We start from the raw sequence: 20107 nt of genomic DNA, 5'->3' as shown, positions 1-20107 counted from the left end.
CAGGCTAAAAGCCAGAGGAATTGAAGGAACCAAACCAACAGTAAAAATGGATGAGATAACATCCGTCTGTGACAACCCTCCAGGCCCAGAGAGAGTTTCTATGTGCGGGTAGGCCCTCCTTCTAGCGCCATTTGTTGCGGGCCTTCCGACCCGACAACAGCACAGTCCCAACCAACTGACGACAGGAAACGACTCGCATCCCCCACGAGGTATTGTCCGCTCTGGGACTCCGGCCCACGCGTCCAGCGCTACGGGAAAAATTTTTTCGGCCCGTGCGTCCAGCGCTGACGGGGGATACCCGCACGGTTTTGCCCTTCAAAAGGCACCTCGTGAGGAAAGATGTTTCCCCTCCTTATAAGGCACAGACATTTCCGCTACCTAGTCGGTATGGGACTAAATTCAGACCCTTCTCACAACAGATATAAATATGGATAGACAACTATTCGATCCGTATCCAAATATTCAATTTCATTTGTAACCATATTTAATTTTATATAGTACTCAAGAAGTTAAAAAAAAAAAAAAGTCGCATTGATATGCTATTAATTTGATTTATTATCCATTTAGTAATATATTTAATTATGTGGTAGTTTATATGTGTATATACAGAGGTAGAGAGCTCAATTGAGCCTGTACTTTAATACATATATATATATATATATATATATATATATATATATATATATATATATATATATATATATATATATATATATATATATATATATATATATATACGTATCAAATATTTTAGACGTACTAGGTTAGTTTAGATTAGATAAAATATGTGTTCGCCCATAACGGGCGGCCTCATATTTTCTCGGTCTGGGCGAGAGGAGCCACGACCGAGCACGATATTATATATAATTATTACATCCATTAAGATGGACCGCGTTGTTAGAAAACCAGGGGGAGGTTGTTTTTCTTCCAGAAAAAGGGAATCTTCTCAGTTTTCAACGCTGTACCCTCTTCCCCTTTCAGGCCCTCTCCCCTTCTCTCTTGCACCCTCTCTGTCTTTAGTCGATCCGCCGATATTAGCCGCCGATGGGTTGTCTCATCCTCTCTCTCCGCCGCCGCCGCTGAGGTCTCCGGGTGTTTATTTTCTGTTGGCCCTTTTAGGTTTTCGATCGCCGCCGATGGAGGGGAACAGCTGGAGGCCTGGCCAGGGGGAGCCCTCCGCCGCTGACGCCACGGCCGGCGACTGGCGGGGCCAGCTGCAGCACGATGCTCGGCAGAGGATCGTCAATAAGATGTGAGTGGATCTCGGACCCTTTTCTTGCCTCTTGCTTTTTAGGTTTTTAGATGAATCCGATACATGCGCGAGCGATGGATCCTTAATTTGACCGGTGGGTTCTTAAATCTTGATATCTTGGTGTTTTCTTGGTCAAATTTTGTGGGTATGGGATGATTTGTTGGTTCCAGTGAGAAAATTTTGAATCTATTGCGATGCTTTGTTTTCTTTCCCTTTTTTTTTTTTGATTTTGTGGTTCTTGTTTTCGGTATGCGTGATTAATTTCCGGAAATAGAAGAACCCAGACCCCATTAGTTGCTTCCGAAGTTTTCGTAATAGATGGAGGTGGTCGAGTTTTGGACTGTGGCTTGGGTACCAAGCCGCTTGGGAGGGAATCGATGAGGTCTTAGGTTTAACGCTGTCACTAAAAGAAGGGGATAAGATTGTAAGAAATAGAAGGGGAGGAATATTTTTTTGCCCTTGTCAAGAAAGATATCAAAATTTACGTTTCTTTATATTTTTAACTCGATAGGTTTGAAGGAATTCGTGGGTTTGAGCTTGTTCTTAGAGTAACCTTCCTTATACATGGATCAGTCCTCATCAACAATGTCTATGCAGGCACAAAGTTTTCCTATTTAATTGTTTCTTCATGAAATTCAACTCCATTGTCAATGACATTTATTGTATTTCTTGCAGAATGGACACTTTAAAGAGACATTTGCCTATTTCTGTGCCGGAAGGCTTAAATGAACTTCAGAAAATTGCTGTTCGATTTGAAGAGAAGATATATACTGCAGCTACAAGCCAGGTACATTCATTTACTTGAATCTTAAACTTCTCTCATGATTATTTTATGTTGCAAGATGGATTATTCATGCTATAAGCAATGAACCATCATTCTTTCTTAGCGACTGTTCCTACAAATTTAAAGTTACAACTGCAGCCTTGCTCTAGTGTACGTTCTGGAAAATTTCTTTTGTGTTCGGCCTGGGGGACACAACGGACGGCTGAAACTGGCTACTGTTTTGTCATCAAATGATTTTTGTATCCATGCACATGCAGATTCGTGAATTAAGGTGCTCCATTGGAATTCATATTTAGCTGATGAGGAAGTGAATTAAGTTACCCTTATCTGAATATGTTCATTTATTTACAATCCATAACGAGATAACGGTCATATGTGAATTGGTGAGATTGGTAGAATTGAAGATTTTTAGGAGCAAACCCTCACAATGAATTTGTTTGCCATTTGGAATTAAGTAGTGAGAATTAACACTAATGATGTAGTGTAGTACAAAGATCAATAAAATTCTCATATTAAAATGTTTGAGATTTGTGGAATTGAAGTTGTTTAGCAGCAAGAACCCTCACAATGAATTGTTGGCCATTTGTAATTCGGTAGTGCGAATTACTACTAATGATGTACTATCGTACAAAGAATAATATGTTTGTTTGTGTACAATTCTCATCAAGATATGTCATGTCAAAATCACCGAGATGGTGACGTTGCGGAATTTGGCCATTTGGAGCTGAGAAGTAGTGTGAGTTAATACTAATGATGTGGTGCAACAGCCAAAAAATGATTCTCCCCCTTTATTTTAAAAAATCTGTCGCTATATGTTATTTGTAAGTGGAAAGAGCTGAGGGAAAAGGTTGATTTGTCTTCCTTTTTCCATGGCTTCCTACATGTCTTTGGGAGCATGGGAGAGGGGTTGGTAAGAGATCGAAGGAGTTCAATTGATTAAAGAAATATGAAAAAGCATGGTCTATGCTTATAAGTTGCATTGGTTAGGATCGTAGTCAAATCTCAATAAAAATGTATGTGGGGAGCTAGATTTTCTGTAAATTAATGAGTTGGTTGGCTATCACAATTTAACATGCTGAGCTGCCAGTTATAGGAACTATTGTTGCTTTGTCACTTGTCCGTAGTTACCTCAACTAGTGGAGAAAAAGAAGGAAAAAACTTACGTCCTGCAGGTCTTGCTGAACTTGCACGTATTTCTGCGACTTGAGCATGCTTATCTGATCTACTTGATGTTGGCAGCTGTCTGCTGTTTGCAAATCTTCCATATTGCAAATCATGCTGTTGATTTTCTTTGACTGTTATGTATTTGTTCGGCCAGGAATAGCAGGTTTAGATAATCAATTTCTGCTAGTTATAAAGACTTGATTTAAACTGTGGATGTATCATGGTAAGTATTTCGATAGCTAGTCTGGGCCGGTCAAACTGTAGGTGAAGCGAATATATTCATCCACAAGGTGGACAGATCAGTCTCCTTTTGTTGTACATATTCATTCTCTTCCTTAAAAAAAAGCTTAATCTGTGTTTCCTCTAATTCTCATTAATTTGAATTGTCAGTTCTCATGGGAAGTAATTTTTCTGACTTTCTGATATTGCAGTCTGATTATCTGAGGAAAATTTCTCTGAAAATGCTTTCGATGGAGACAAAGACTCAGCATACTCCTCCAATGCCGAACACCACCATTCCGAACCAAAATCCTACAGACTCAGGTATTGACATGATAGGACATATTGCTTTGTCTTAATGCAATGTCGTAAAAGATTTAAATTAGACATTCTGGGTATTGGAGAAATTGTTGTATGCTTGGCATCTAAAAGAAACTCACAGATACTGCTCTTTGTTTATTTTCACGTTTTATTTTGGTTTATAGACTATGTGAAGCAGATAAATGCTCTGAGCTTTTTCTACAAGTAAAATATCATTTGGTGTTGCACCATGTACATTCTCTCCCTACCTTTCGTATAGTTTTATTTGGTCCCTTTTTTCTGTATAATTGGCGTCTATTGTTGTTTCTTAATATGTTTTTCTTATCCTTTTTAGTACTTGTCCTATGCATGTTATTTAATAGCTCGAATGGGTCAAAGTAGGACAATATTATGGAAACCTTGACCATATTGAACCTGACCCAGCATCATATGGGGATTCTTTGGTCCATGTACCCACTGACATGTTAACCGCCTTGACCGGCCAAACCCATGCAACGTGATGCATACCCAAACTAACTAAGACTTTTTTGACCACTTTTTGTAGCCATGGTATGTCGTACCATACCGAATCGGGCAGTACATAGTATACTGTACCGTACTGGTATATGGTGTGGAGGGTATACCGACACTCGATACGTCGAATCGATCTCGTATCGTACCATACCGATACAGTGATAGCATGACACCAATACGGGGCCCGGTATCGAGACGGCGTACCTTACTTGCAACTCTTGACGCATCAAATGGAGGTGAATATTACAACTAATATTAAAAAAGCGTCGATTGTTCTCAAAATCTTTTCACCTAGTTCAAGACTCAACCCGATCTAAGTAAAACTTTATTCTCATTGTGTGAGTACAGTCAAAACTTTGATCCGTATCTGACATGTTTAAAGTTTGGGTCAAAAAATTTGACCTATTACATAGCCCAAACTAAAGTCCCTGTCCTAAATATTACCTAAACAGGTGCAGGTCAGGTAGACTTTTGGTTTTCAGTCAATTTTTGCCACCCATTTTATAGGTATAAAAGCCTACCTTATTGGTTAGATATCATGAGTTTATGCATTTAGGTGCTTGCTTCCACTATTCATTCGGACTTAATGACAAAGTAGATGAATAAAATTAGAGTCTCCTGTATTGTTAAACTGCATAAATGGATTGACTTGCCGATAGCTTACAACCAAAGGAGTTCAATGGACTTGCCAAAACAAGTTTAACATATTACTTATTTTGCTTAAGTTGGTCGGGGGCATGTATGATATATGTCAAGCATTAATATTGAAAATATTGTTAGACACTTGAAGATTTGCAATTGTCATGCTTTGATATCCTATGATCCCCTACTGTTTTTTAATTGTTTTAAATGCTTCTTTTTTGGAAATATACATGCTTGGACTTTGCTTTTGTTTTTCTTTGACCAATCTCTTTAGCATCCTATGCCATGCCAAGGATGCATGATAAATAACTAATTAACATGTCGAGTACATGCATTAGTATGCTATCTAAAGAAATCTAGCATAAAAATTAACATGAATCAGCGTTATGCTAGATTAAGTAAACAATCACAAAGAAAGAATCTCAACTTCTAAAGCATCTATCGTAAGAAACTTTACCATTGCTTCTAAGAATAATAAGTGCGATTTACATGAATGAATGCTATGATGAGTGAATAAACAAAAGGGAACAAGGATAGTAAGTTATAAACTATGCGTACAAACTCAGCATTGTTACCAAATTACTAATAAATTAACTAAAACAGCTCTTATTTCTTTATGAAATCTGATTTAAATTAATAGTTTTAAAAAGCGACTGGCTTGGGCATGTGAAATTTTCCCTACCACAATATCTGGTATTGAAACAAATGGATGTGGAGTTTTCATTAGCATATTTTGAGATTTATTACTTTTTGATATAAAATCATTTTCCACAAAAACACACCAATGTTGGTGATTTTCATGCAAAATTGCATGGAATTGTTGAAGAAGGTGCATATTTTTTTCCTTAGCAAAATCTATCCACTTTTTGTATTTTCATGACAACACAAAAAATCCAAAACATGGACAAACCAATTCTTATTTTGTTGCATTGACAATTCTTCCTCAATTCAAGGAATCCAATGTAGGTAGGATACATGCTAATCATTGTATGCCGTACCGGCCCATATCGGGCGGTATGGGGCATACTGCACCGTATGGGTGGCGTACCGACACTCGGAACGCAAAAAATTTCGTACTGTACCGACATTGTGCTAGTGTAGCACTGGTATGGAGTGCGGTACCGAGACGGCGAACCTTGACTCTAATGTAGATCTGGGAGTGGTTTTGCTCCCATGTCTTTAAGCTTGTTGTGCAACCAAGAGGATAAGTTTTCTAACTACCAAGCATCAATCTTTTTAAGTTTTATGATAAGTCTCTTCCTTCTCTAAAGATGCATAAACTAGGTACATCCTGTATTACATATGCTCCGGGGTGCTGGTGCATGCCTACACACTGGATCGTTTTAGTATCTAGGAATTTCTTCTTATGGACCCATGTCTGTGTGTCATGCCAATATTCGTTTTTTAAACTATTGGTGCGGTTACATAGGCTAAAACGAAGGGTCTGAGTAAGGGTATAACATTGATCGATGAGGTTGATGATAAGTGGAGAGCCAATTGTAAAATGCTTTCTCACTTTGCTAAGTCATACTTTAATACTAGATCCAACTCCTTATGCGTGGCATAAAGCTTTGTTAATTAAAGTTTGCTAAGGTAGGATAATTGCTCACTTGATAAACTTTTATTCTTCATTGCTTTCAAAAATTCTGTCAACTAACAACCATCCTGGTATCTTTGTAACAACTGTGTCACTCGGCAATCAAGGGCAACCATTAGGAATTCCTGCGGTTAATCCGCCTACAGCAAGGCAACAACTTTTACCACAAAACCTTCAAAATAACACGTCAACTTCTGTACAAAGTTCTGCGAACCTGCCTCCTGCGCTATCATCTTTCACAGGTCTTAGTCAGTCCAACATATCCAGTGTCGGTCAGACATCCAACCTGCAGAACATGCCTGGAATATCACAGAACTCTGTAAGTAATTCTGTAGGGCAAGGTGCAGCACCAGATATTTATGCCAATGCGCAAAGACAAATGCCGGGAAGGCAACACCAGCAACAAATGATTTCTCAACAGCAGCAGCAATCTCAGAATCAGCTTATTTACCACCAGCAGTTTCAACAACAGTTACTAAAACAGAAGTTGCAGCATCCTTCACTCTTGCAACCGCATTTGCAACAGCAGCAGCCGCAACAATCTCTGTTGCAGCCAACCCAGCTGCAATCTTCTCAACAGTCTCTGATGCAAATGTCATCAGGTCTTCAGTCAGGTCAGTCCACTATTCAGCAGCCACAGCCTACAACGATGCAGTCAGCTGCGCAACCTGGCCTTCAACAGAATCAACTGAATTCAATCCAGCAATCAGTACCATCTTTGCTTCAGCAACATCCACAATCAGTTGCAAGACAACAACAACAAGTACAGCCTTCTATTCATCAACAAACACCTTCGCTTCAGCAACAGCCAACTCCTGTTCCTCAGCAATCAAATTTACCATTGCAGCAACAGCAGCAGCAGATAATGGGGCAGCAAGCGAATATTTCAAATTTGCAACAAGCTCAGCTGCTTGGACAACAAAATAGTATCCAAGACATGCAACAGCCACAGCAACAGAGACTGCCAGTTCAGCAGAACAGTCTTTTGGGCATGCAACAGCCTCAGCAGATGTTAAATCAGCAAAGTATTTCCTTACATCAGCAGCAGCAGTTAGGCCCCCAAAGCACCATATCAGGGCTGCAGCAGCAACAGCAGCAGCAGCACCAGCAGCAGCAGCAGCAGCATCAGCATCAGCAGCAGCTACTTGGATCCCTTCCTAATGTTTCAAGCATGCAGCCACATCAGCGCTCGATGCATATTTTGCAACAACCAAAGATGGTTACACCACAACAGCAGCAAACCCAGCAGACGCCATTGTCATTGTTGCAACAACAAGGTCAACAATCCCAGCATCAATCATCACAACAGCAACTCATTTCTCAATTTCAATCTCAGCCTGCACAGTTGCAACAGCAATTGGCAATGCAACAACAGCCAAATTCCTTGCAGCAAAGGCTTCAAGCTCCAGGTGCCTTGCTTCCATCTCAGAATGCAATTGAGCAGCAGAAGCAATTTATCCAGGCACAAAGAGTGCTTCCAGAGGTCTCCTCCAGTAGTAAGTCATGAAATTTATAAATTTTCCTTGATCTCTTGCACATAACCAATGGATATTATTTATCTGAATTTGACCTTTTCTTCACATCCCTTTTGGTTATTTTATTTTTTGTAAAGTGATCTGCTACTCCATTGTATATTCTCACCAACTGACTTGATGCTTCATCACATTCCCAATGTTCTTGTTACCTAGCATGAAGCAAGAGCGATGAAACAGCAATCTAATTTCTCAAAAAATTAGAAAGCTAGGGAACCTAGGAAAAATCACACAGAACAATATGAAAGAACAGATAAAGATTCATTCACTTATTATTGATGGAATCTCATGAACTGCATGAGATACAAGTTTAAGAAAAAAAGTAGTATACTTCACAAAGCTGATTGCTCTAACTATAATTGGTCAATGTGGTATCTGTAATATGAGATATATGATAAAGCATACTGGAAGCATTCTGAAGTGGGTTTTATTGCATGTTTGAGGTTCTGAAATTGATGCAACACCCAACTTGGAGAATTCTGCATATACCCAAATGTGGGTGAGGTGCACTACCAAAAATGATTCTGATTGTGACTTGAATTGTCCACTGAGGGGATGGCCTCCATGTTATGTCGATGATTATTTGATGCTAGTTTCCAATGAGTCAAACCCTGCTGTCCAAAACTGGTGTGTATTGAAGAGTGATTATGTTTGGTTAAGATTGGCAAGCAGTCCTGATGACATTAGCACTTGATAAAGTGGTTGCTTTGCTTTTTACCAATAAAAGTCTCTATTTCTGCTTTCTGAGCTCTCTAATTACGCTGGTGGATTGCCTTTTTCTCTTTGCCTCGCCTCTCCTTAACATTTATAAGCTTCTTGATTGTGACCTTTGGTTTCCCATTCTAACATTTTAATCTGCCAACGACTTTTACTTGTATGCTCTGCTGGGTTTTAAGCAGCTGCATTCCATATCTGTGAACTGCACAATATGTTATGCTCTTGTTGTTAGAATTTCCAAGTTGGGACTTACATATTTTCCTGAAGCCTCATCGAGCTGGTAACTTGTCTTCCCTTCCTCTCCTTTTTCACTACCTTGTATTTTTATTACCTTTTCCATCTGTTGTCTGTTTCTCGTGTGTCCACTGTTTGACTTTTAGCCTCTTTAACCTTGTTGCTGTCTGGTGTTTGGTTTGCTCCTAACTGTAACTGCATTCATATCATTACTGTCTTTCTCCCTTAGGTTATAAGTTTGTTAGTGCCAACAACTATGCTGTATGGTTAGTTGCTCTTCATTCATGCTGCAAAAGGTCATAAAATTAGGGGCCTCATTGATGAATTATTTCTTATTTCTTATTCATCTGCAATTTACGACTCTGCCTATAATTGCCAGCCAACATAATCGATGATCCTCGAGGATTGGGAATGATGCATGTCTGGTTATTAATTGCACTGCAGAAATCATATTTGCTGACACATGCCTGCTAGTTCTATTCAATTATGCAGGATTGTGCATTTTGTGTGCCATTTTCTTTCAATCTCTTGTTCTTCAATCATGTCTTGTTCATTGATGAGATACATTTTCTCTGAAAACAATTCATGATTTTAAAGAATCTCTGACAATACTTATGCCATGCTGAACAAATTGTCCACGAAATTGTGTAATGGTCTGAAAAGGCTAGCATATCCATGATCTGATAAAGTGACAGGCTTGATTTAAGTATTGCACAAGGACTGAAGGTTATGTGTTCTTCATTTGTAAGTAATTGTATAGTAATGCTTATAGTTCCTCCATTGTTCCTTATACATGACAAAATGTCATGCTAATTTGAAAAGCCTTAGGAAATTTTGTTTCATGTAAATAATTTCTTCACTTGTCTAAGCTGATTCAATCCCACCACTTGAAAATTGAAAATGTTCTTGCCAAATGATTGAGTTATAGGCCAAATTTCCATTTTCAGTTTAATCCCTCTTGATTTAGAAATTCTCTTTTCTTTTGCAGCATCAGTGGATTCAACCGCTCAGACAGGACATGTAGGTGTTGCTGATTTGCAGGAGGAGATCTATCAAAAGGTAACATCAAAACAACTTAAGTCTTCACACTCTTTTATGTAATTTTTGACATAACCTACATTTTTCCCAAATTCTGAAGCTGAAAGCTTGATCAATACCTTTGTGGTCATTCAAGTGGCTCAAATTGAGGAGAAATTATATCCTACACCACATGCACCACGTCAGGGGTGCACCACAGGAACAATCTGAGACGAGCACATGATGAGTGGGGCCCATAGGAACGAGCTGAGGTGATTGGCGTGGTGCACTGCTATGTGGTGCATGTGGTGTAGGATATAATTTCTCCAAATTGAGGGCCAAATCAGCACCAAACCATCCACAGTTTGAATAGACTTTTTTTTTTCTTTAGTGGTAATATATGTTGTCAGCTCATATAGAGGCTAGAAAGAGAGGCTAATATTTACGTGTATGATTACTTTACTAGCATAAAGCTATACCGATTTTGAATAAGCATCTTGGATATTTGTCCAAAATAATTCCAGAACACCTGACATCTCCATGTCAAATTATAGTAAGTAAACCAAACAAATCCCCTTAAACTTCTCATATTGGCCCTTATCTCTGGAAATGAAGTTTTTAAGATTCTGACTACCTTGCTCTGTGCTGTATGCTATAATATTGGAACTCATGAAGAACCTGGCTTTGTTGAACAACTACTTTTTATAACCCTTTAATTATTGTAGCCCTGCTTGGAATGTTATTATCACTGACATTGGTTTCTTTCATGTAATGTTAGTCTAGCTTCTACCCTATGCTAGGAGAATAATTACTTAAAAATTGAAATTCTTTTGTTAGCTCATAACATCAGTAGCACTTTCCTGTACTCTCATCTATTCTACTGTTAATTTGAGACTCCAGAGTACTCCGTCTATGAAGCTCCAGTTCATATAGCTCCATTTTTTATTTTCTAAAATGCCCTTTATGTTGTTTCTTTCGAGATTTCAAGCACTAGGATGTCGCATGAGAAATTATTCTAGTGCTGGTGCTCAGAGGTGCTGCATGCCTCTGTGCCTGTCACACCTCAACACCAGGATCAAAATCGAAACTCTCTTTTCAGGATTCCTGTTCATCCAAACACGTGCATGGCACATGCATCATATTACTATAATTTACAGGATGGCTCGTAAGAAAAGTTGATGGTGGGCCATGCATGGGTTTTGTGGAGGATTTTGAGTCAAAAGACTTGCAAGAAAAAATTAGGATGAGAATGATCAGATAATAATTGTTTGGGAGAAAAGTTGGGAGGGAAATCTATAAGCCCTGAGGTCGAAAAAAATTATGAGCAGAAAAGTTGTAATGCATCTTTAATATTTTCTGTTAGTTCAGATTATGTTTTCTGATTACAAAATAGTGGCATCACATGTTTTTAGACTCAGTACACACTTTATTGTATCTTCATGGATAACATGCATTGAAGGAAGTCGTATTTCTCAATGTCGATATAAATTGATACATCTTATCATGTGTTCTTTTGCTAATGAATTTTATGTGCTGGTGACAAACCATTGGGTACAATAGTGCTATAGCTTCTACAATTAGAATACAAGCTACATCTATAAATGTTCCCATGAAGCTTTGGCATTAATATTTTGATTATATTTTATTGATGACAGATAAAATCCATGAGGGATATGTACTTTGCAGACATCAATGAGCTTTACCAAAGGATTGCTTTGAAGTTCCAGCAGGTTCTAATATCTCTTGTGTATTTGTTGCACAGAGTTTAGATTTTTCTTTAAAAGATTAATAGAAGAAGTCTTGTATTGAAAACTAACTTCTGCTAACCTTTCGGATCGTTGATAACTTATGTATCTCTCTTGGTATTTTAATGTCTGCAGCATGATGGTTTCATACCACCTGCAAAGCCATCAGAACAGTATGAAAAAATGAAAAACTTTAAGACGATGTTAGAGCGTACTTTAGCGTTTCTACAGATCTCAAAGAATAATATTCAACCTGGTTTGAAGGACAGAATTCCTCTGTATGAGAAGCAAATTGTTAATATTCTTACTTCAAATAAGAAGAAAGTTATACCTTCACAATCTCAGGGACAACAACAATTCCAGCATCCTGGTGGACTTGCTCACTCCATGCCACAGCAACAACCATCCCTAGTTCCTCAGCTGCAGCAGCATGACAATCACCCAAACCAGGTGCAACAAATGAATTTACAAGGTTCAGCCACTTCAATGCAGCCATCTGCTGTGACCGGCATGCAACATGTATCCATGCCTTTAACAACAAACTTTGGTGTTCCAGCAACACAGCAGAATATCACAAATGCATTACAGCCTGCTGCTAATCTGGATTCAGTTCAAGGCAGTTCGTTTAATTCATTGCAGCAGGGTGCTATGGGCTCTATGCCACAAGGTGGTGTGGGATCTGTACCAAATACCATCAATGCACCTCAACAGACCAATGCCAATACCCTATCAAACAGCTCTATGAATACATTACAACCTAATGCTAGTCTTGTGCAACCAAGTTCTAACACAGTACAGCAGCACTATTTGAAGCAACAACAGCAGGATCAACAACAGCAATTGATGCAAAGTCAGCAAATGAAGCAGCAATTACAACAGCGACATGTGCAACAAATGCTTCAGCAACAGCAAAAGCAGCAATTAATGCAGTCGCAGCCATCACTTCAGCAACAGCTGCACCAACAACAGAAACAACAACCAGCACAGATTTTGGCACACCAAATGCCACAGCTTCACCAAACAAATGAACCAAATGAGTCAAAGGTGAGACCAGGTTTAGGCATCAAACCTGGTCTTTATCAACAACATTTCTCTGCTGGCCAACGCCCTGGGTATTATCATCAACTGAAGCAAGGTGCTTCCTTTCCAATTTCTTCGCCACAAAACCTTCAATCCTCATCTCCTCAAATTTCACACCATTCTTCTCCTCAAGTCGATCAGCACAATTTGTTAGCATCTCAGGTAAAAGCTGGAACACCTCTGCAATCAGCTAACTCACCATTTGTTCCATCTCCATCCACTCCCTTGGCCCCATCTCCTATACCAGCGGATTCTGAGAAGCTTTCTGGTCTATCATCGGTGACTAATGCTGCACATGTTGGACATCAGCAATCAGCTCTTGCACCACCTCAAACACAATCACTGGCTGTTGGCACACCTGGAATATCAGCCTCGCCCTTCCTAGCAGAATATACCAGTCCAGATGGAAATCAGGCTACTGTACCAAGTGTGGTTCCTGGCAAGACAAGTGCATCAGAACGGCCTCTAGAGCGTTTAATTAAAGTGGTTAGTCATCCCATTCAAGCATAATTAGATCTCCTTCCTCATGAAGGGGTCAACTGTTAAATCTCATATTGCAATGCCCTGATTAGCTAAAATTCCTTATGTAGTTGTTATTGATCTAGATATTTTGAACACAATATAAAAGCTGGGTCTTGCTTTGTCAAAGAAGCCTTGTTTTTCTGACCTTTATCCTTACATCTTTTGAAGCTGTCTGTTCAATAAAAAATTGGACCTTACAGAAATTGACATGTTTATCTTATATGCTGAAAATATTGAAGAAATAATATGAAATCATACAATTTTTAAAGATATGAGTTCATCATAGAATTTGTGGTCACTTCCTTGTACCTCATTGAAACTAAGGTAGAGTTTGGACTTCTATGCTACTCAACCAAGTTGTTGCATTATCAGTATACATCTACCAGTTTAACTCTCTTTTGATGTTATTATATCAAATTAATCAATTCGATATTAGATTCTTATCTTTTTTATTTTTCGAAATTTACATAAACTTGCAAGTTGTTACATGTGTCTCTAGCAGGACTATAATGTAATTTTGTTGATATTTCAACAATTTTTTACTGTTAAAAGTTCTATTTGAAGAACATGAATATAATTGCACAATCCAATATTGTCAATTGATAGGTTAGGTCATGACAGAAATTGAGCCACACATATAAGTTTAGTCGGATTAATATTTTCGGTGCAAATATTAGGAAATCCATTCATCAATCTTGAATCGATCTTGTGTTTCTTTGATCAATGGTAGATAAATGAACATAGCACAGTTTTTTCCCCCTTTTTTGTTTTCTGTACTCCTGATCCAGAGATTCTGTTACATCTGATCTTATTAAACATAATTTACCATATATTCATTTAAATTTTTGGTAGTGGGCCATGATACAGAGTAATGTTCTAGACTTGGAGGTTCTCCAATACCCTAAAACTTGTGGAATTCTCTCAGGTAAAGTCATCAACTCCAAAGGCTCTCAGCTCTGCTGTTAGCGATATTGAATCTGTTGTCAGCATGATCGACAGGATAGCAGGTTCAGCACCTGGCAATGGTTCTAGGGCTGCTGTTGGTGAAGATTTAGTTGCCATGACAAAGTGCCGTCTGCAAGCTAGAAACTTCATGTCACAAGATGGAAGTGCTACAACAAAGAAAATGAAGCGTAACACAAGTGCCATGCCCTTGAATAATGTGTCATCAGCTGGCAGTGTAAATGATAGCTTCAAGCAATCTTATGGTCTTGATGCATCTGAGTTGGAGTCAACTGCAACATCTCGTGTCAAGAGGCAGAAATTTGAGGTAAATATTATCCAGCTTATTTTCGTGTGTATAACAATTATTCAGCTTGTTTTATTGAGTTGTTGATATATTTGTTTTCTTTAATGTGGCTTTGAAGATACTTTGCAATTTTAAGGTCTGGCAATGAACTTCTCTTTCAGTTCTATACCAGAAGAAGCTTGTACTTATCTACAAAATTCTCATACTTTGTAGTTTAAAGTCTGGTATCACATACTTTTGGCATAATGCTTCTCGAGCATGATGAGGTCCACTCGTCACTTAAACAATCTAAGTAGAACTGAATCACTGTTGATCATACAATAGTAATCTGTCTTTGTGTAATATTAATTGGATTATCCATTACATTTTAAATATTTGGTAAAAGGTTCAATTTAGAAAACCAATGGTAGGGTTCCAGATCAGATCCAATGATCATGATCTATTCCATTAAAATACCTAATAATAAAGCCATGTATCTTGTAGGTTTGTAACCTTTACATCAATTGCGTGCAGAAAGAGAGTTTTTTGGTGTGATAAGATATTTTGTTAGGATCTAAGCATCAAATCCTAGTGAATTCCAAATATATGTGTTTTAAGATCAGATCACGATCTATGTTTTGGATTGTCAATTTATTTGCCTTGTTATGTATTTTGGCACACTAGCACAACTAGTACTCTGTTTTCGCTTGCATAGGTAAGATACCACTAAGATATATTTTGTTTTGGATGACCCATGTTTAGTTTTTGAACCATCAAATATTTTATCAACAAGTTATAATACACACTAGGCGTACAAAGATTACTTTATGCTGACTGTAGAAAATCTAAACCATTGGGTATGTCTTAAAATATTTAAAATAGTCATGCACAAAAAGTTGTAAGCTTTGGAGGTCCTCAGCCCATTTATTAAGTTGGTCGAAATCAGCATACTATATATCATTTCACTGATACTATATATATTTGGGAGGCCTTGATGCATAAGCAATAGGCTTCCAAATGATATACATATATACATATGCTTTCTAATCAAAATCAATGAAGGGCGTCTTAAAATGGAAATCAGGTCCATGGATCATGATCTATGATATTTAAATTGCCTAGAAACCAAAAATCATGGATTTATTAGGTCTTTACTCGTGCATCAAATAAAAACAAAAGTGACAGTTTCAGTGGTATGATATCATGTTTTAGTTTTATACATAGCTTGAAAACAACCAAATTAGCTTAAATTTAATCTGCATAAATTTAACATATTTAGATCAAAATCAACCGCTTGGAATTGCAAATTATATAGTTTATGCCTTGCTTTTGCTCAGTTGCTATATTCTATGAAGCATGGACACAGACATGGACACGAGATGCAGATACAACGGATAATGCTGATACGGTAAATCTTGAAAAACTAGGTTATTTGCTAGGATACATCAAATAATATATATGTATCTGTGTATGTATATGTGTGCATTTATGTGTAAATATATGTTTATATGAATTTCTGTGTATACATATAAATATACGTATTTTGGTATATATTATATCTATATACATACATACATACATACATACATACATACATACATACATATATATATATATATATATATATATATATATATATATATATATATATATATATATATATATATATATATACGTACATACATATTTGTATGCATACATGTATATTTATGTATGCATCTATATGTATATGTATAATATACATATACATACATACATACATACATAAAGCATAGTACACTATCAAAATAACATAGTTCATACTTGATAGATCATTCCATAGACCATTATCCATATTTTATATTTTAATGTTAATAACAATAGACTACGAAATTGACCTTCCCCTTCATTTTTAGAGGTATTTTGGAAGTATCTAAAAACATATCCAGGAAGTCACTACAATGCTTTTTTTTAATTTTACAAAATAGGATACTTGATAGAAGTCTTGGACACATCCGAGAAGTATTTGATGAGTATTGATATTCAATATGGATACGATATACCATGACATGTGTTTTGAAGTATCCGTGCTTCCTAGGGTATATTGCTACCGTTCCTTTTTTTTTGTCACTCGATACATAGGCAAGAGAGATCCAAAATAAATAATTTTGTACCTCGTAAGTATCTTATATGTGTGTATATACATGTGCATGTGTATATGTCTAGATAAATAGACATACACACACACACACACACACACATATATATATTATATACATGTACATATATACATATATATATATAGAGAGAGAGGTGTGTCTATATGAATGTATATATATAAATGCACGCACATGTGTTGACACATTTTAGACCTTGTAGACTACATGCAACAATTTAGATTTTCATCTTGCTACTTGGACCATTGGAACTTATACAAGGTGTAAAATACTCCAGTTACACGACCGTGTATTATAATGGCACTCATATAATTACATGTGCGTGTGTGCTTGTGTGACATGCATGCATATGGATATGGATATACTGCAAGAAGCCGATATGGCTATTTTATCATTTAAACTATCTAAAAATCATAGGTAATGTACTTATTGTGGATTATTAGTGTTACCTTTACTTCACATTGAGAGATTTGGTAATTAAGTTTCTAAAATATTGTGGAACTTCAATATTTTGGTAACCAAACTGAGGAAGTACTTTTAGTATGAGAAAATGATAATAAATAATATTGTATAGTACTTTCATTTTGTTTTTCTTCGTACTATCATGAACTACTATTATAAAGTATTCTTAATTTATAAATTACTTATTTTGAATCAAGGTTTGCCACCGGTCGATACCGTACCATACCAAACGTATTGTACTGCATGTATCGTACCATATCGGCATCGAACTAGTATTGCAATCTCGTACCATATCGGCACTTAGTACGTCTCGCTGTCTCATATCGTACTACATATCAACATTGTAATAGGATCGTGCCGGTACAGGGTTCGATACCGAGAAGGCGGACTCTGCTTTGAATAGTATAATATTAGAATAGAATAATATTGTTATATAATAGTATAATATTATTGGAATAAAATAATATTATACTATTAAAATATGATTATTATGATACAATAAATAATGTATAATATAGTATATTATGATAAAATAAAAAATAAAGTAATATAATATAATAATATATTATAGCAATATAATATTATTATATCATTATAGTAATATATTATAATGTATCTATTATTAATTAATAATTATAATACAATATTTTGATATAAAGTATTAGAATTTTTTATTACATATTAATATATTTTTACTCAGTATAATTCTATTATAGTATGTGAATGTGATATTATTATTTTAGTGTAATATTATAGTAGTATTGTATTATAATACTATTTTAGTTTTAATATAAGTTAGTGAAAAGTATTGCTAATCTAAAATTTATATATTTTATTCTAATCTAAATATTAAATAAACAATGTAATAACTACAACTTTTGGGGGTATTTTGGTCACACAAACAGCTTGCCAGCTGGCTTCAAACAATCCTTTTGGGGAGAAGCTTTAAATTGAAGCTTTTGCCAAGTCAGAGGTTTTCCGGTTTCTAGGTGGATCAGAAAGTTGTTTCAGATTGTTTACCAAATACCCATATATCTCTTAGAAGTACTTTTTGGGCTCCAGAAAGTGCTTTTGGCCCCTTCAAAAGTGATCCCAAGTGGGGCCTTAATGCTATTTGTTTTGAGCTCAGATTAGGAGCATTTATGGATTACATCTCGATGATGTTATATGCTGCTGGTGATTTTTTTTTTTTTCTGATAATAGTGATGGTGGTATGTGCTAATATTTATTATTCTTGTCTTTCCCATGCTTGTTTTCACATGAATAAATATAAAAGTATTTTTCTGCTTTTAGTTATCCAAATTCTTTTAAAACTTTTCATGGGTTTGCTACATTTTTGCCAAGTTTTGGATTTTTGCCTCTAATTGAATTGTTCCCAAAGGCTGAACTCATGATGGCGCACAGAATTTGCTCACTCAAGTGGCTCCACCAGCAGTCATAGGTATCAGCATTTAAGTGCTAACTTGTAATTTTGTATGTCATGAGTTCTGTTATTAATGTTGATTGGAGGTGTGATGTCTCTCCATTTTATAATTGATATTATAGAATAACAATATAATTGGACAAGAACGATTTTGAGAGGTTGAAACTTTTAGTAGTTAAAAGGGAATTTGGAGATGTTTCTGACAATATCATGAACTAAATCAGTCCACAGCACTGAATGGAATTATGCAATTAGTATATAATGCTTTAATTTAACCACCCTGGGAACTGGTCAGTGAAACATCTAGACATTATTGAATTGATACATCTGACTGCAGGTGAACCATGCTCTACTGGAAGAGATTAGGGAGATAAATCAGCAGCTAATTGATACAGTAGTCAACATAAGTGAAGAGGATGCTGATTCAATTGCTGCAGCATCTGATGGTGAAGGAACGGTCATCAAATGTTCTTTCACTGCAGTGGCTCTCAGTCCAAGTTTGAAGTCACAATTTGCTTCGTCACAGATAGTAAGCTTCAATGGACAAGAGATAGAGCTATTTATTTGTTGCTAACATATATCATCTATTATAAATTATTTTGCTTTGTGCAGAGCCCAATTTTGCCTTTGAGGTTGCTTGTTCCTGCAAACTATCCAAAGTGTTCCCCTGTTCTTTTGGACAAGCTTCCGGATGAATCAAGGTGGGAAGTAATAGTTGCATTTATATGCTTATTGGTCGAAGCAATCAGTTTCATTTGAAAGAAGGTTAAACTGACCTGTAGCTCTATTATGATCGGACTTGCAGTGGAGAGTCTGATGATCTGTCTGTCAAGGCAAAGTCAAGATTCAGCATATCCCTCCGTGGCTTATCACAGCCCATGTCTCTAGGAGAAATGGCAAGGACTTGGGATGCTTGTGCACGCAAAGTTATTGCCGAATATGCCCAACAGACTGGAGGAGGGAGCTTCAGCTCGAGATATGGTGCTTGGGAAAATTGTGTGGGTGCTTGATCATGCCTCAACTTATGCACGGATTTTTTTTTTTTTTCCAAGGTTCTTTTTGTACGCAGCTAAATTCAGTTAGTATCTGATTATCCATCGTTGCCTGGCATATGCTGTTCTGGAGTTGAAGACAGTTGCAGATCCTTGGACTCTAATTTAGAGTTCAAACTGAAAGCACGGTTGCTATCTACATTGTTAATATGTATGCTATGCCAACTGTATGTAGCTTCAGATATCTTTGTGATGTTTTGTACTTTCGGTATCTCCATCTCTGTAAGGCTGTGTATATGCAACCGCAGCATTCGCATAGAATATGGAAGGTGTGACCCTGTTGTACATGATGCGTGCGGTGGAATAATTGTGGTTTCAATTTTTTTGTATCTATGCAAAATGGGCTTGTTAATTGCTGATGTGGATAAATCTCCTTTTGGGCCTCTTATTCGCAGCTGATTTCATTCATATTATGCACCATGCGGGTGCCATTTTGTTCACGTCAAA

At 36.8% G+C, this 20107-nt stretch overlaps 1 protein-coding gene across 4 annotated transcripts; it reads left to right on the top strand.

Annotated features, from left to right (window-relative positions):
- The first annotated feature begins 761 nt into the window (after nt 1-761).
- LOC103723566 (mediator of RNA polymerase II transcription subunit 15a) lies at nt 762-20019 on the top strand. 4 transcript variants are annotated; one of them, XR_015973899.2, is made up of 12 exons: nt 762-1252; nt 1928-2039; nt 3632-3743; nt 6600-7988; nt 9964-10034; nt 11648-11722; nt 11873-13303; nt 14265-14609; nt 15905-15975; nt 18946-19137; nt 19221-19309; nt 19414-20019. XR_015973899.2 is itself a non-coding variant. In XM_008814518.6 (11 exons), the coding sequence occupies exons 1-11, from the start codon at nt 1137-1139 to the stop codon at nt 19616-19618; spliced, it is 4137 nt and encodes a 1378-aa protein (XP_008812740.3). In that variant the 5' UTR covers nt 892-1136; the 3' UTR covers nt 19619-20019. The 4 variants fall into 4 exon arrangements, 3 of the variants coding, with proteins under 3 accessions (XP_088568364.1, XP_008812740.3, XP_089783866.1); XM_008814518.6 differs by lacking the exon at nt 15905-15975 and having other exon boundaries at nt 892-1252; XM_089927740.1 differs by lacking the exons at nt 762-1252; nt 15905-15975 and adding an exon at nt 1764-1849.
- The last annotated feature ends 88 nt before the right edge of the window (nt 20020-20107 follow it).

This window comes from Phoenix dactylifera, chromosome 16 (genome assembly GCF_051530095.1).
Source record: "Phoenix dactylifera cultivar Ajwa chromosome 16, Ajwa_hap1_PhDact_Kaust_v1.1, whole genome shotgun sequence".
NCBI lineage: Eukaryota > Viridiplantae > Streptophyta > Magnoliopsida > Arecales > Arecaceae > Phoenix > Phoenix dactylifera.
The sequence above is the reverse complement of the archived record's forward strand: the minus strand, read 5'-3'. Positions and strand labels throughout refer to the sequence as shown.

Coding starts and splice junctions, on each gene's coding strand:
- LOC103723566 (XM_008814518.6), top strand. CDS start 1,137: ATGGAGGGGAACAGCTGGAGGCCTGGCCAGGGGGAGCCCTCCGCCGCT. Junction 10,035..11,647: donor AGGAGGAGATCTATCAAAAG/GTAACATCAAAA, acceptor TATTGATGACAG/ATAAAATCCATGAGGGATAT. Junction 19,138..19,220: donor AATTTGCTTCGTCACAGATA/GTAAGCTTCAAT, acceptor TGCTTTGTGCAG/AGCCCAATTTTGCCTTTGAG.